The 17148-nt window shown below is 31.8% G+C and overlaps 1 protein-coding gene across 3 annotated transcripts in view; it reads right to left on the bottom strand.

Annotated features, from left to right (window-relative positions):
- Positions 1–6180: 6180 nt before the first annotated feature.
- The window catches only part of LOC145293085 (alcohol dehydrogenase-like), a 46863-nt gene continuing 35895 nt past the window's right edge, over positions 6181–17148 (bottom strand). For all 3 annotated transcript variants that reach the window (XM_080139446.1, XM_080139445.1, XM_080139444.1), the window contains exons 4-9: positions 14981–15141; positions 13635–13753; positions 12190–12253; positions 10855–10973; positions 8720–8869; positions 6181–7484 (exon numbers count right to left, since the gene is read on the bottom strand). In XM_080139446.1, coding sequence (XP_079995572.1) covers positions 7359–7484; positions 8720–8869; positions 10855–10973; positions 12190–12253; positions 13635–13753; positions 14981–15141 — 739 coding nt within the window. In that variant the 3' untranslated portion in view covers positions 6181–7358. The remainder of the gene's footprint in view (positions 7485–8719; positions 8870–10854; positions 10974–12189; positions 12254–13634; positions 13754–14980; positions 15142–17148) is intronic.

The following is a 17148-nucleotide window of genomic DNA, read 5'->3' as shown; positions in this document are numbered from 1 at the left end:
AATGGATAAACCCATCCAAGCAAGAAGACTGGATGTCATAACAGTTAATAAGAAGGAAAAGTTCCGCCATTCCAGCAGACCACAGAGTGAAGATCAAGGAGACTGAGAAGCGGAGCAAATACACAAAACTGGCCAGAGAGCTCAAAGAGATCTGGAAAATCAAGAAAGTAAAGATAACACTACTAATAGTAGAAGCGCTAGGAAGAATACTGGAAAACTTTGCAAAAAAATGGGAGAGATTGGAATCAGAGGGATGGCTGATAAGATACAACAGGTAACAATCATGAAAACTGCAGAAATATTAGCCAGACCTCCGCTGGATAAGTGCAATGAGGACTGAGACCTTACAGAGGCTTATTGCCAGTCAAATTCCAATGAAGACCAATGGCCGCTGCCAACGAGAAATCAATGGTAATTGTCTGTTGCAATAACACAAATTCTTTTGCCAAGTTTATCAAAAGATGTGGAGAGTACTGGAAATCTGGGGAGACTAGTTGTCACTCAAACTCCAGAGAACACCACAAGTTGTTCTTAAGGAAAAATTTTTGATGATGGCCTGTGTGACTACTCCCAATGAGTAAATAATAATAACAACAACAACAACAACAACAATAACAACTACTACTACTATTACTACTACTACTACTACTACTACTACTAATAATAATAATAAATAATAATAGTACTGTAACATAGTGTGGACGGCTATATACAAATACTGAGCCATGAGTGACATGATGTTACAGTAAAGAAAAAGAAGACTATAAAAAGGAGAGAGCACGCTTAAGAAGATGATAATGTGAGAGATGTGGATGACGTTCGAGAGCACATCTGAGAAGACGATCGCATGACAGACATCACAACCGTAACGTGAAGTCATGCATGCCAGGATAATGAGGAAATAACTTCTGTTGTACAATAAAAAAAATGAGTTAAAGTGCTTTCCTATTCTTTGCCTACTTTGCGACTGAGGCTACAACGTGTTGGGTAAGATTACACTACTACTAGTAATACTGCTACTACTACTACTACTACTAATAATAATAGTAATAATAATAATAATGATAATATTACTAATAATAATACTACTACTACTAATGATAATACTAATACCACTATTACTAATGATGATGATGATGATGATGATGATGATGAAACATAGATTGGATGGAACTTGTCCGGAAGTAGAGCACCAACCAGATCTCCATTGAAAGGCCGTGGAGAGTTCTATAAACTTGTGGAGGTTATACAAGTAAAAGTCGTGGACCTTTTTTTTTTATTTTGATGCCTCGAAAGTTCTGTGTGGCAAAAGGTCATCAGAATTAAGCATGTCTTTAAACTTCACATTACACATCCATCATATCATTCTCATATCATTTCTCTCCATGCAACGGGTGTCCTCAACTCTCACTGTCTATTTCATGTCTATGCATCATCAAACGGCACACACAGGCTGGATAGACCCATCTCTTGAACGAAAGTGGTAATGCTATGCTGATTAGTATTGGAAGAAGTTCTCTGGCTTTACTCCGTCTCATCTTAACTTTTGCAATCGCTGTAGCACCTGCGTTTTTTTCCCCCAAGTAATTGTGGAAAGTTTTTTTTATATTGTTGGGCCAAAACTTCTGTCATCAAACACCACAATAAAAAAAAAGAAAAAGAAAAGAAAAAGGAGTTTCTGGCCTTAAAAGTACCCCATAATAATCAATCAATCAATCAATCGATCAATAAATCAATCAATCTTATTAACTGGCAGCATATTCATCTCACCAATTTAAATCTGCAAGCAAACCATTCTGTACTTCCATGTTGTTGACATTGTCAACTTTGTTTAACTTTGCATCTAATATAAACAGATCTCTTGCTTCTCAACTCCCTACACAGACATGGTCTCAAATATTAGGTTGGTGCAAAAACAATATCGTTTTCTCATATATGTTACTTTTATCTATGGTTTCAGAAGTAATTCATTGATATATATAGCCATGTTATATATAATTTTGAAGCGCGTTTTTCACTTTATCGCATTGTGTAATTCGTTACCGTTCTCAATTTCTTCATTCATTTTTTTGCAGGCTTTTCGACAGCATAGACAAAATTCAAATCCGGACGATTTTTTTAGTTCAGTTCAAACTAGGCCGAAAAGCTGCTGAGACAGCTCGTGATATCAATGATGTGTTTGGCCCGGGAACCACTAACAAACGAATGGCACAACGATAGTTCAAGAAATTCTATAATGGTGACGGGAGCTTCGAAGATGAACACGGTTGTGGCCGGCCGACTGTGGTTGATAACATTTGAAAGCCTTAATTGAAGCCAATCCTCGCAAAACCACATGAGAAGTTGCTGTTGAACTCAAGATCGACCATGCAACAGTCGTTCGCCATTTAAAACAAATCAAAAATGTTGGATAAATACCACATGAATTGAACGATAATAAAAAAAAAATCGTTGTTTTGAGGTGTCTTCTACGTTCCATCTGTACAAAAAACCCCACCTATTTCTCAAGCGGATTTTGACATGTGATGAGAAGTGGATCCTTTATGACAACCGGCGACACTCGGTACAGTGGTTGAATGCCAGAGAAGCTCCATAACATTTCCTGAAGCCGAAATTGCAAAAAAAAAAAAAAAAAAAAAAATTATGGTGACTGTTTGGTGGTCTGCGGCCGGTCTCATCCATCACAGCTTTTTGAATCCAGACGAAACGATTACGGCGGAGAAGATGAACTTGATGAAATGCACCAGAAGCTCCAACGTATATGTCCGAAATTGGTCAATATGAAGTGACCGATTCTCCTCCATGACAATGCTCGTACACATGTTGCTCAACTGACCCTGCAGAAGATGAACGAATTGGACTACGAGACTGTCTCATCCGCCATATTCACTGGACCTCTCACCAACTGATTATCACCTTTTCAAGCATCTCGACAACTTCCTGCATGAAAATTCTTCAAATGCAGAGATGATGCTAAATCGCCCTTCAATGACTTCATCGCTCCCAGAACTTTGGATTTCTATGCTAATGGGATAAATAAACTTGTTTTTCGTTGACAAAAATGTATCGATTCTAATGGTTCTTATTTCGATGAGTAAAGTTTATTATGAAAGGAGTTATGATCTTTTTAAGTTGAACATTAAAAACGACATTATTTTTGCACCAACCTTATGTTTAAATTGCACTGTGCTTTGTTAGTTGTGAATAAAAGTAAAAAAAAAAAAATAAATAAATAAAACAATGACTATTGCACGTGTGAATTGTTTGAACAGAGTAAGGTTTTAAAAAAAAATAAAAAAAACAAACAAAGTTTATATAAAATAAGTTTATTTTTCTTCAATGTTTTTTTAGTACATATTTTTTTTCAGTACATGTTTTCATATAAATTAAAAAAAAAATCTGACCATATCTACAAATAATTTGTACAAAAAGAAACCGAAATTTTTTTTTATGTCTATTCAGTTGACCAATTCGGAGGTCAAGAAAAAAAAATATTGGTGAAAGGGATCCTAACCCCCTTTTTTATGATACTTTTTCAGTTATGTTAAAGAGGTTTTTTGTTTTGTTTTTTTTTTGTTAAGTGGTGGGTAGATTTCGAGAGTTAGGGGGAAGAATACCAAAGCAAACACCTAGGTATATCACAGAATACCAATACCATTCTTTATTTAAACTTTGAAATTAACATGGTTATTATAGCGAAATTCGAAAGTAAAACCAATGATATCTACTAAACTGTCATGTCGCAGTCATGTGATACCCAAAAAGTACGAAAAGCTATAACAGTTTTCGAAGATAATTAACGAAAATGAAGGTTTGTTAAATAGGTTGAAGATTTCCAGTTTTCAGAAAACATTTAGCTCCCTTTTGTTAAAATTAGAACTCTCTGGTTTCTTTTTCTTTTCTTTTATTTTTTGCTAATTATCTTCGAAAACTATTTTCATTAATAATTCATTTTCTACTTTATCGTGTTTCGTAATTTTTGGATATGTTCATTATTGCAAAATAACAAGCGAGTAGATATCATCGGTTTCACTTGAAATTCAATATTTTCGAATTTTGAATTTCGTTACAATAACGAAAAAGAACCATCTATTCTTAAGTACAAACACTATAACGTTGATTAAAAAAAAGGTGTACACCTAAGAAACACTCCTCCTTATGGCCTAGTGTACCATAGCCAATCACAGTTAAGAAATGTCATATTAGAAATTATAGCAACAAAAAATAACTTCAATCTTATTCTGATTGTATTACTTTAATTGTTCAGTTAATTTAATGATTGTATTACTTTAATTGTTCAGTTAATTTAATGGTTTTCAATTTAATTAGATGGTTAACAATTGTTTTTTGTTCATAAAAATGCACAAAAGTTTTCCACATTTCATAAGAGGATATATCTCTAATCTTAAACAGCTTTTTTTTCCCCTAAAATTATATTTTGTTAAAAAACAGTCTTATGCTACAATAACGAAAAAAAAAAAAAAAAAAAAAAAAATCTGACAAATTAGGACACGATAAATGTATGACAAGAAACGGCAACTACTTCAGCTAATTCCTCTATTCGCATTATATTTAGGCACGTCATTCGAACAACCTAGGATTCTTATGTCAAAAACAAAAAGCAATGTAATTTAGACGGACAAGCATACTGTTTTTTGGGAGGATGGGGATGGGCGTAACAATCTTTATAAAAAATAAGCAAGTTTTTATCTACTTTTTAGACTGATGGGCTGAGATTTGGGGGAATTAAATAATTTACTTTTCACTGATTTTTTTTTTTTGTAAATATTTACGATTAAGAAACAACTCAAATACTAAAAGAAAAATATTAACGATTAAATTTTTTTTTTCTTTTACCTTTAGGGAACAGTAAAAAGTTATTTTTTTGTTTGACTCGTGTTTTTTTTATATTCCCCCAAGTCTGAAATCTATCATCGCTTAATCTATCGTGTCTTAATATCACATGAATAGAAACGCAGCAGAAGAAGTTGTACATTTGTCGTGTGTTACTTTGCCGTGAATGAACAGTAAAATCATTGTCGAAAGAGAAATATGTAGTTTTTTTTTTCGAACACAGGAACGGATTAATGTTTAAAAGCTACAAACAGCAATACAAGTCCATAATGAATATCAATATTGTGCAGGCCTGCCTGCATTGGAGAAATTTCAAATGTTTGCATTACAATAATTTGGCTTTGAAAAGATATTCTATTGAATTATCTTGAATGAAATTCACTAAAAGAACAATATATATATATATATATATATATATATATATATATATATATACATATATATATACATATATATATATACATATATATATATAATAATGACTGAGTTTTACGTTCGTTTCAGCATTAATTTGCAAGATGGCTTTCATTTTTTTTGCATCTCCTTTTTGTCACAGACCAGTTCACATTTTATGTCAAACTTTCCTTTTATATTCAAGCATTTGTTCTTATTCAAAATTCAACCTAATAAAAACAGCAATAAAATACAGAAAAATCTTTACGATACCGTACCTATCACACAACGAAGATGTCATATTCCAAAAATCATATAAATCGATTGAGAAGTTTTATTTTTATTTAAGAAAATCAAACTTTATGAGTATCTGACAAGCAACCGTTCCAACCGCCATTATGACAGAGATGCCAAGAATGAAAGAGAGATAGCTCATAGTTATTAGATTTAGGTTATAATGCCGACGAATTCCCATTAATCAGGTCAGGGTAAGTCGCTTAAAAATGGTTTTTCTTAATAAAAATGAAACTACTTGATCAATTTACGTACTTTTTGGAATATGACATTTCTGTTCCGTTACGAGTACGTAACCATACAGCTTCTTTTGTATTCCTTATTTATTAGGTTGAATTTTAAATAAAAACCGAAGCGTTACTTGGTCATTTTGAAGAACAATTTTCATAAATTTGGTACCCAGGTTTGTCGGTAATTTTCCCCAACATTAGTTCGTTTCAAAATAAACACACACACAAAACAAAAAAATTTTTTTTCAGCAGTTGACTGTTCAGAATTTCTTTTTTTCAACACTGCAAACAATATTGCAGTACGTTTTTTTTTTTTTTTTTTTAATTTATTTTTAACTTTTAATTCCTCTACAGTCTTAAAGTGTTTTTTTTTTTTTTTTTTTAATTTTTTTTTTTAAAATTTAAAAAAAAAAAAAATTTTTTTTTTTTTTTAAATACAATATTTCACATCCTTCGGCCACTTTTATTCGCTCTCTGCCAATTTGGAGAGAAAAAAAAAAAAAGGTGTCCTTTTCGATTTCCTACAATCACTTTCACAGCAATTCTACATAAGAGAAACACGAACTTGGGCCAATAGACATGCGACAATTGTCCATAGCAGAAATTCTATCCTTGCACTCTGCCAAAGAAAGATTAAATTTACAAAATGTCCACGCATATCTACCAAGAACGCATTCTAATGAAGCCAAGTTTTTTTTTTGGAAGCCGTGAAGGGCAACATAGCCAACCCGCGAACGGACCAAACTTCGTTTTTAGCATTGTTCTGTACTCACTACTGCAATTTAAAAACTACATTTAATTATATTAATATATCATATGATACATATAATATAGTATAATGATCATAAAAATATTGATATTGATAATAATATTAATAATTATATAAATGACAATATTAATAACGACCATCATAATGGAATTAATAGTAATAATATTAATAATGGTACTACTGATATTAATACTACTAATAATATTAATAATCATCATAATAATAGAATTATTAATAATTAATAATATTAATAATGGTAATTATACTATTAATATTTATAATAATCACAATAATACAATTATTAATAGTATTAATATAATAACATTAATAATATTATTAAAAATAACATTAATATTAATAATGATCATAATACCATTACAATAATAATAATAAGATTAATAATGATCATAATACCATTACAATAATAATAATAATATTAATAATGATCATAATACCATTACAATAATAATAATATTAATAATGATCATAATACCATTACAATAATAATGTTAATATTAATATTAATAATGGTCAACATGATGGGTGTAGTAGTAATGGTAGTAGTGGTAATAAAGTTGTTTGGCGGGCTTTTTCCATCTTCAATTGGATTTCAGTTCCAGGCGCAGAAGAAGGTTAATGGGTGCTAGATGTAGACCACAAAGGGTTTACGATTTTTTTGTTTGTTTCTGTTTTGAAATAATGTTCACAGCCCAAAATTTGTCATCATGTTTTTGCCTTTATTATTTTTTTTTTTTTGAAATTCAAAAAACAAAAAAACTTAGAAGACATTCGACAGCTGATCCAGATGAGGTGTTGTTTTAGTTGTCTACGGTCGTGTTGCCTAATCTCAGCACAGCTCGTCCGGTAATTCGCGACAGCGTGAGGTCTTCAAACACCTGGTTGGCATCTTCAATCGGGAAAACCGCGTACGAAGGCGGACACACCTGGAACAGAGAGGGTAGAGAGATTAATATAAGATGAAGCCTTCGCAACTTAATTCGAGCGAAAATTTATAGACAGATGAAGAGCTACCAATAATATATATATATATATATATATATATATATATATATATATATATATATATATATATATATATATATATAGATTTCAATGACTTAAAAACATTATTACAATGATCCAAACATAATTCCCAATGAAAAACCAAGACACGGAATAATAAAATAATGTTAAAAAATACACATTGTTGGTGACCACTCCCTTATTTAAATATACGTCTTTCTTTCATTGGAATTTCTTAACCCATTTTATATATATATATATATATATATATATATATATATATATATAAAACAGTAGATGTATGTGCGTGCCTGTGTGAAAATATTTAACAGATAAACTCTTGAACTACGGGTCACATAACACTGAAATTAACAGGAAATAGTGATCATGCACCAAGAATAGTTTATAATGAGTAAAATCTTTGTTTGGATGTATGAATAACGCGTACAAAAGTCGGCAAGTTAAAATACAAAATGTTCATTTCAACTTGCCGACATATTTGTATTACTTTTGCGTATTCATTCATATATATAATAATAATATATATACACACACACACATATATGTAATAATACACACACACATATGTAATAATATATACACATACACGTGTTATAATATATACACGCATGTTATAATATATACACACACATGTTATAATATATACACACATAATAATAACACACACACAAACAATAATGATACACACACACAAACAATAATGATACACACATACAAACAATAATGATACACACATACAAACAATAATGATACACACACACACACACAATAATGATACACACACACAAACAATAATGATATACACACACAAACAATGATATACACACACAAACAATAATGATATACACACACACACACACACATATAAGAAGGCTATAGCAATGCAGGGAACCAAGTTTTAAAATGATGTGCAGAATGGACAAAAATATACAAACGAAAGAGGGTCTTGTAGAACTTATTTTTATATTTTTATATGTCCATTAATTTTCTATTTTCCAGATAAACCACTGTTTGAGATCACTGGGATTGTAGAAGTCTTTGATACTTCGAGAATTGAATCTCTTTTTCAGAAAGAAAGGGACAAATGCATGTATGCACAAATGAGAATATAATTGTAAAAACATACGCAACTTACCCGTCCGGTTGCGACACACTCGACGAGCTCCGCTAATTGTTCTGGAGATCCTTTTGGAATACTCGTGATACTTTGTTGTTTTGCGGATAACTCATTTAAATTAATGCTGATTTCTTTCACTGAATTGCCCCCAACAATGATGAGACCCTCCTGAAAAAAGAAGGTAAAGGTGCCATTAGATAGTGCCATAAGAATATACATACATACATACATACATAAGCATAAGAAAATTTCTAATAACATCTTCTTAAGATGTATATATATATATATATATATGCACATATTCATATATATATACACATATATTGACTCCTTGTAAGTAAAAAATACTTGAGCTGAGATCGAAATCAAAACCATTGAGTCAAGTACGATAACCATAGTCCAGCTTGACAATATATATATATATATATATATATATATATATATATATATATATATATATATATATATATATATATATATATATATATATATATATAGTAATTTATAAAATATATATGGCGATTAAGCTACACTGAATATTCGGCGTTTCATCCACTCTAGGATTCCTCAGGCTTATGCGCGAATTCTGTGGTTGTTCATCGTTTTTATATGGTCCTCTTCTGTTGAGGATTTTAGATACTAGAAAACTGGTTGGCTAACTAAAATCCTCAACAGAAGAGGACCATATAAAAACGATAAACAACCACAGAATTCGCGCATAAACCGGAGGAATCCTAGAGTGGATGAAACGCCGAATATTCAGTGTAGCTTAATCGCCATATATATTTTATAAATTACTAACTAGCTCTACCTACGTATTGAGCACTTTTGAAGTAAATACTTGAAGTTTACGCATAAATCTATACTTTCGTATATTAATTTTATGTGAGTAAATGAAGTAGTTATATATGTATATATATATATATATATATAAGGTTAAAGATATTCGGGTTTGTATTACTGTACACATAGATTCGAAAAAGTTGTCAAAAAACAAATATATAACAAATAAATGTTATCAAAGGCAAGATAAGTTACTTTTCTACCAAACTAGATATATTTTTTGTGTTTTTATTCAATGTAACATTTATTCAGCTCGAAAAACATGCAGTGTTTACCGATGTATTGGACAATTCCAAATGGCGGCCGACTCTCTCTTAAACACGGTAAGTTCGGGAAAAGATGTTATAAATAATAAACTAGACATAATGCTATTAAAAAAACACCGAATATATGTCAACCTATGTCACGGTAATATATATTGAGCGAATTTCTTACAGTATTTTGTCTATTTTATTATTTATAACACCTTTTCCCGAACTTACCGTGTTTAAGAGAGAGTCGGCCGCCATTTTGAATTTTCCAATACATCGGTAAACACTACATGTTTTTCGAGATGAATAAACATGTTAAATTGAATAAAAACACGTGAATTATATCCAGTTTGGTAGAAAAGTAATATATTTGTTTTTTGACAGCTTTTTCGAATCTATGTGTACAGTAATACAAACCCAGATATTCAAATATAAAACCAATGAATTTAACGAGGTTATTAATATTGCTCAATAAAAAGAGCAGGATAAGTTTTTATTTTATTTTAAGTAAACAATTTATAAGTTGACCAAAAACATTGGCATTGTCTGTGTCATGACATTGTTTTGTGAAATTAAATAAATGTATTAGAGAGAGAGAGAGACAGAGAGAGAGAGAGAGAGAGAGAGAGAGAGAGAGAGAGAGAGAGAGAGCAATGTTTTTTTTGTTTTTTTTTACACAGTGATCACCACTTATCAAGGCCCGGAAGCCACTCAGGGATAAGGCTTATTGCAAGTACATTACGTTAGTGTGGAGATTTGATGAAGTGTTTTATTAAGGGGGCGGTTCATTAGGAATTTGTTAACATTGGACTTGAAGACATCCAAGTTGTAGTCCGGAGGGAAGCAGACAGACGGAACAGAGTTCCACGGGCGTGCAGTTCTAAGAAAGAAGCTATGTTCATGGAATCCGCGTTTTGATTTAGGCACAGATATAGAGTGGGGGGAAATTTTTCACAGTGGATTCAGCTAGACGGGTGTTTTTCGTGAAATTTGTGATTAAAATTAATTTCAAATTGGAAGATTCCCAAATGCAATAAGATATAATAAGATATTACTTACTTTGTTAAGAACTTGGAGAGATCGGTTCATTGTTCTTCGTGAGCTGATGTAGTCGATAACAACATCAACACCACCGCGACAAGTTTCTAGTGTTCTCTCAACAATATATTCCTCATGATCTGGAAGAAGAAAAACGAAACAGATTTGTGATTCGAGATGTTGCAACGAAATACGGCAATCAACGATGAACGTAAGAAGCTTCGGGAGAAATAAAATAAAAAACTACAAGAAAATATTCGAAATTGTACACGCGCTCCCTAAACATAAACAATCTCCCTAAACATAAACAAAGGTGCAAGACTGCAAGACAGTTCGACACACGAGACAAAGCACCGATGTTGTTCTGATCTTATATAACATGTATGAATACATATTAGGCTCTTGTTTGGGAATTTTTCTTAATAACTGAGCACTGTTGGGATTCTCTATCAATATATATATATATATATATATATATATATATAAGCAGGGCGCCCGGCATTGCCCGCCCGTAGAATACGCTTAAGAATATTTTGATCAATGCAGATTTCGTATTTATTATATTGGATTCAGCTCCAATATATAATAATGATTTTAAAAGTTAGAAACAATTAAAACATTAACCAATAACTATTACGTTACGCATGCATATTCGTAATGCCATCATTCAAACCTCACTGGTAAATTACATTTCTTTAATTTTCACACCTTTGCACCGATTTTCCCCGCCTAAAACCAAAATATAGTTTCGCATGGGTTTGAATACCCTATATATAAAGTTTCATGTCTGTAGACCAAGAAGTTTGGTAGGTAAATTTTTTAAAACAAATATATATATATATATATATATATATATATATATGCATACATAAATATATATAGAAAGAGGTTTGTGTTTACTATGAACTTTTAACGCAAATATTACGCAAGTATATATATATATATATATATATATATATATATATATATATATGATCGTTCACAAATAGTAATTTCATCGTTTACAACTCATCATTGTAGCTAGACATAGCCGTTGTATTAATGCTAACATACGTATTAATGTATACGATATGGTAGTTTATGTCATTTACTAAAAAGGAATATATTAACATTATTTAATAGAATTACGAACAATTTTTTAATATTAAGTTTTTAAAATGGAAAAAAAAAAATGTCCAATTCCTGAAATTCTCTGAAGCCCCTCACTCTCACCCCTCTATAAAATATGTGGATGAAAAGTAATCGAATGAGTGAATCAGTCATTTATAAGACCTGTCTGATTCTAGTTTACTGTTGGGTGGGGTTACTGAATTCGATTAAACCAATGTTTATTCTTTTTAAGACTTGATTGCTTACCTTCTTCATTCCAGTGGATGCAGTCGTAGCAGCCATGTTCCTGTGCGGTTAATAATCGGTCAATCTGCAAAAAGAAAAAAAAAAAAAAAAGGAAAGTTAAAAATATTGATGAGTAAAAATAAAAAAAAATACAAAAAATGTCAGACTTTTTTGGGGGGATTCTAAACAAGAACGGAATTTTGAATTACGCGTTTAAATTATAAACAAAAGTAAACCTGTTTAGTCATCGCTAGAATGTCTTCGTTTACGTCAAGGCCATATTAAGTTACAATGCTGTTAAAATGATAACTTGAGGAACTAAGATTGACCTATCACACCCATTTTAGTTCGAAAGCTTATAAGTTACGCATAGTTACTTATTCAAGCGTGGCCAACGTAAATAGAAGGCCCTTTCATCAAGTCACGTGACTTGCTGATATCACAGAATAAAGTACAATGGCCACAGTTAAGAGATAGACGACTATTCCGAGGATAGGATAACGTTACTAAATGATGGCGTGAATTTATTGTGAGGAAAAAACACCAGTAGGCATCATTTTTTTTTTCTGGTTTTGGTTAAATATTATTATATGAGGACTCTTTTCTATTGAAAAAAAACCCAACACATTTTGTATTGAGAAGCACACATTAAACATGTAAACATTAGATAAAGAATAACAAGTTATCCAAAATGGCCGTTCATTTGAACCATAGTGGATAATTTTACCTAATGTTTATAGGTGTGCATTTCTCAATACAAAATGTGTATTTCTCAATCGATTTTAACTCGAAAAGATTCCTCGTATCAAAATATTTAACAAAAACAAAAACTTTTTAATGCCTACACAAAATTTTTCTCCTTGCAATAAACTGACACCGTGAATTAGTGATTTTGCCAAAATACTGATGATCAAAATGATCGTTAAAAAATTTTAAAACCAGAAATGACTTTCTATTCGGCAGTTTAAATATTTTTAAATTTCAAAGCATCACGAAGTAATTCATTTTTCTTTTGACTATTAACGAAAGATTAACATGGCGGCGTGTTAAGGAAGTCAGCGAAATGCATTCTGACGGATTTAATTCCTCAATAAAAAAATATTTGGTACTTGTGTATCTATGTTGCCGTGCTGAAATAATGACGTTGTTTAGAAAGCCATTCTTAACATGTGGAGGGAGGGTGGTTTGTAATTATTCTGTACTTTCATCCAACAATTTAGTAAAGATATCGTAAAACTTGAAAATACTATTTAAAAAAGATGTGAATTTAGCTTGAAAATACTATTTAAAAAAAAATAGCACGATAACATACGGGCACAAGCACCAAATATTTAACAAAAAGAAACAAAAAAATAATATCTATACCGAAAAATTTTGTTTCTCTTTCTTTCTTTCTTTTTAAACTTACGTCATAATTTAATTTAGTTTAACGCATTCTGAATGGGAAATTCTAAGGATAAACTTACGCTGCTGTCGGCTGTGTATATTCTCACATTGTTGTTTTGTTCGCCAATCAAATACTCTGCCAATCGCAAAGTCCACAGACCTAAACCGCCAGCACCGACCAGCAAAACGTTAATAAGGGCTGCAAGAGTGGAGAGAAAACAAAGTAAATTGTTAAAAGAAATACCAATAAATAAATAAGAAAGCAAGACATTAAAATGAATATTTTTTTTAAACCTTTTTAGACTTAATAAAATCAATCGGTAAATTTGTACAGTTTTTAAAATCTAAAATGGCGGAAGATTGTGACGTCACTTAACCGTCTGATATTTTTAAGCATTATATTTTGGATCCATTTATAAAAAAAAAACATCTAATTTTATTTTCATAATATAATTGAAAAAAAAAAAAAAAAAAGCAAAAAGTAATATTTTCTTATAGTAAACCATTTTTTTTTATAACTGCATCCGAAATATAATAAAATATACCTAACAGACGATTCGTTGATATCAGTGTCGTCTGCCATTTTAGGTGAAAAACTACATTTTTACTCATGCACTAGGAAACATTAAAATGAAAAATTGTTCTTTGCTTTCAAAATACTGATAAAATATCCATCCAATAACTTCCACCGTAGATTTCTATCATTTTTTTTTTTCATTTTCGAGTTTATGCGATTTTTGAGACTCCCCTAATGATCGTCTCATGCCAGCCATTTTTTTCTTGTTCTAACTTAGCAGCTCGACACTGCTTGTGTTTCAAACTTAAGTTTTTAAATAAAGTAAAACATTAAAAAAACTCTTATCCAGGTGGGTAAAAGAATAACTTAACTTGCCTTTGGTAACAATTATATAGTTATTGATTTTTTTTTTTTTTTTACCAGTTTTTCGTTTTGTTGTCTTTAGTAAAACATGTCCGATACTTGTTTTCGTTTGAGAGGAAACATAAAAGATGTTAAAATCATCTAAGCATTCTAATGATGATATAGATTTGACAGAAGAAGAAAACAATAAAAGATGAAGAAAAGATGTATAAAAAAAAAGAGCTGAATAAGAAAAAGATAAAAAAAAGATGAATAAGAAAAAGATGAAGATAGTAAAGAAAAAGATGAAAAAAAAAATGAAAAAGAAAAAAAAGACGAAGTGAAAAACAGACATTTTATTATAATAATTAAGAATAAAAATTAAGAAAAAGATGAAGAAAAAGATAAAGAAGAGGAAGAAGAAAAAGATGAAGAAAATGACAGGGAAAATAAAAGATGAGAATAAAATGAAGATGAAGAAATAAGAGAAGAAAAAAGAAGATAAAAAAAGACCAGGGTAAAAACGAAAAAGATGAGGAGATGGGAACTATGAGGTTGTTTACTTACGTTTTGTTTCTGCAAGTTTCTCGATGTGGGGTTTGGCTTTAAGGACCGCACTGTAACCAGTGAGACCCCCACCGGGAAGCATTGCAGCCACAGCCAGGGACATATTCAATGGCAGTTGGTAGATTTGGTCGACATCTTTGATTGGTAAGAATTCGGTATAACTGTCGACAGAAAATAATGTTTCATATAAAAAAAGACGACAGAATTCTGCAGAAAGGAAAAATAAATATTTAAATACAATTTTAGCTGTCTATCATCCAGCATTCGCTCATCATCATATCGTGAAGATTGCAAACATCCTTATATATATATATATATATATATATATATATATTGTGAGGTCCCAGATTAGCTGGGGATATTTTTTATTCCGCCCGAATGGATCAGAGGAGATGGAAAATTGGGTTGTTATGATGACTGAACTTATGCATGCATGACCTGAAAATTACACATCTCTGTTGCAGATATTGACGGTTTGAGACTCTAAGAATTCAACCTCTATCATGGACGTTAGGCAGAGATGCTTCATTGAATTCCTGGAAAATGTTACTTGAGAATTCCTGGCGTTGATAATGGTGGTGACTATGTAGGCAAATAAATTCTCAGTGATCATAGCTGTAGAAACTATCACCGAGTGTCTAAGGTCCCTCTGTATAGAGGTTTGTCGGAACAAGCTGGCATGGGGATACTTTTTCCTACAAGCAGGGACATGCAGAGCTTGGGATTCCCAAACACCTGCCTGTTTTACCCATGTTTTAAAAGTGCCCTTTTCAGAGGAATTTTTGCCGTTTTTTTTTTCACTTGAGCACCTGCTCTAAAAACGTTCTCTGCAAGTCATTACCTAAAGTAAACCATGACTAAATATTCCAAATAACATATTATTCACAGCACAAATAAGACCTCACTAGGACCAACCTACACTGGCTTTTACAAGGAATTATTCACCTTCAAGTGATGTTATTACTAAAACCCAATTATCACATCTGGGAACTGTACACACAATTATTCATGAAGAACTGAAGATGTGGAAGATTTGTGCGAAGTTTGTCTCAAGACTCCAACAACCTGGCATGAGGATACTTTTCCATACAAGTAAACCCTGACCAAATGTTCAAAATCACATTATCTGCCGCCCAAATAAAATCTCCTCGGTATGACCAACCCATACCAGCTTTTATGAGGAATGGGGAGAACTTGAATGCCTACTAGACACTGTCCTCGAGAGTCTAAGGTCTCTCTGTACAGGGGTTTGCCAGAACAATCTGGCATGAGGATACTTTTTCCATAGAAGTAAACCCTGACCAAATATTCAAAATCACATAGTATTCGCAGCTCAAATAAGATCTCCTCACTACGGCTACCCCACAGCTTTTCCGAGGAATGGTGCACCTTCTCCAAATGATATAGCACGAAGCTGGATACTCCACCAGACTAGATAAATTCTTGTCCTGGAATTCAGTCAGACCAAGAGGCCAAAATGAAAGATATACTACAATGTATAAAAATGGTTAATTGGGGAGAGGAAAATTATGTTCTCAATTTCTTTACTAACTCAGTGTTTGAGAGATAAAGAAGTTAAATGGAACATTCGAATATCAATGTATCTCATATAGGGTTCAAGTGTTAGCCCCAGGTTGTGGGCACCTTGATTTCTGAGAACTTCGACTGAAGTAAAATAAAATGAAAAAGAGAAAAGCCATATTCTTGTGAAGTGTGTGGATATTCTTGACCTACAAAATCAGGTTTAGTCGTACATATTAGAACACACACTTTGAATGCCTACTAGACACTATCCTCGAGTGGCTAAAGTCTCTCTGTACAGGGGTTTGTCAGAACAACCGTGCATGAGGATACTTTTTCCATAGAAGTAAACCCTGACCAAATATTCAAAATCACATAGTATTCGCTGCCCAAATAAGATCTCCTCACTATGGCTAACTTACATTAGCTTTTATGAAGAATGGTGCACTTTCGCCTCGTGATGTTACCTCAAGTAACAGCACGAAGCTAGATACTACACCAGACTAGATAAATTCTTGTCCTGGAATCTAGTACGACCAAGAGACCACAAGAAAGATATAACATACTTAAATGGTCAATTGGGGAGAGGAAAATTATCTTCTCAATTTCTTTACTAACACGGTTTTTGAGAAATAAAGAAGAACTTT

Source organism: Euprymna scolopes, chromosome 14 (genome assembly GCF_053919585.1).
Source record: "Euprymna scolopes isolate OS-2025 chromosome 14, ASM5391958v1, whole genome shotgun sequence".
Classification (NCBI taxonomy): Eukaryota; Metazoa; Mollusca; class Cephalopoda; order Sepiida; family Sepiolidae; genus Euprymna; species Euprymna scolopes.
The sequence above is the reverse complement of the archived record's forward strand: the minus strand, read 5'-3'. Positions and strand labels throughout refer to the sequence as shown.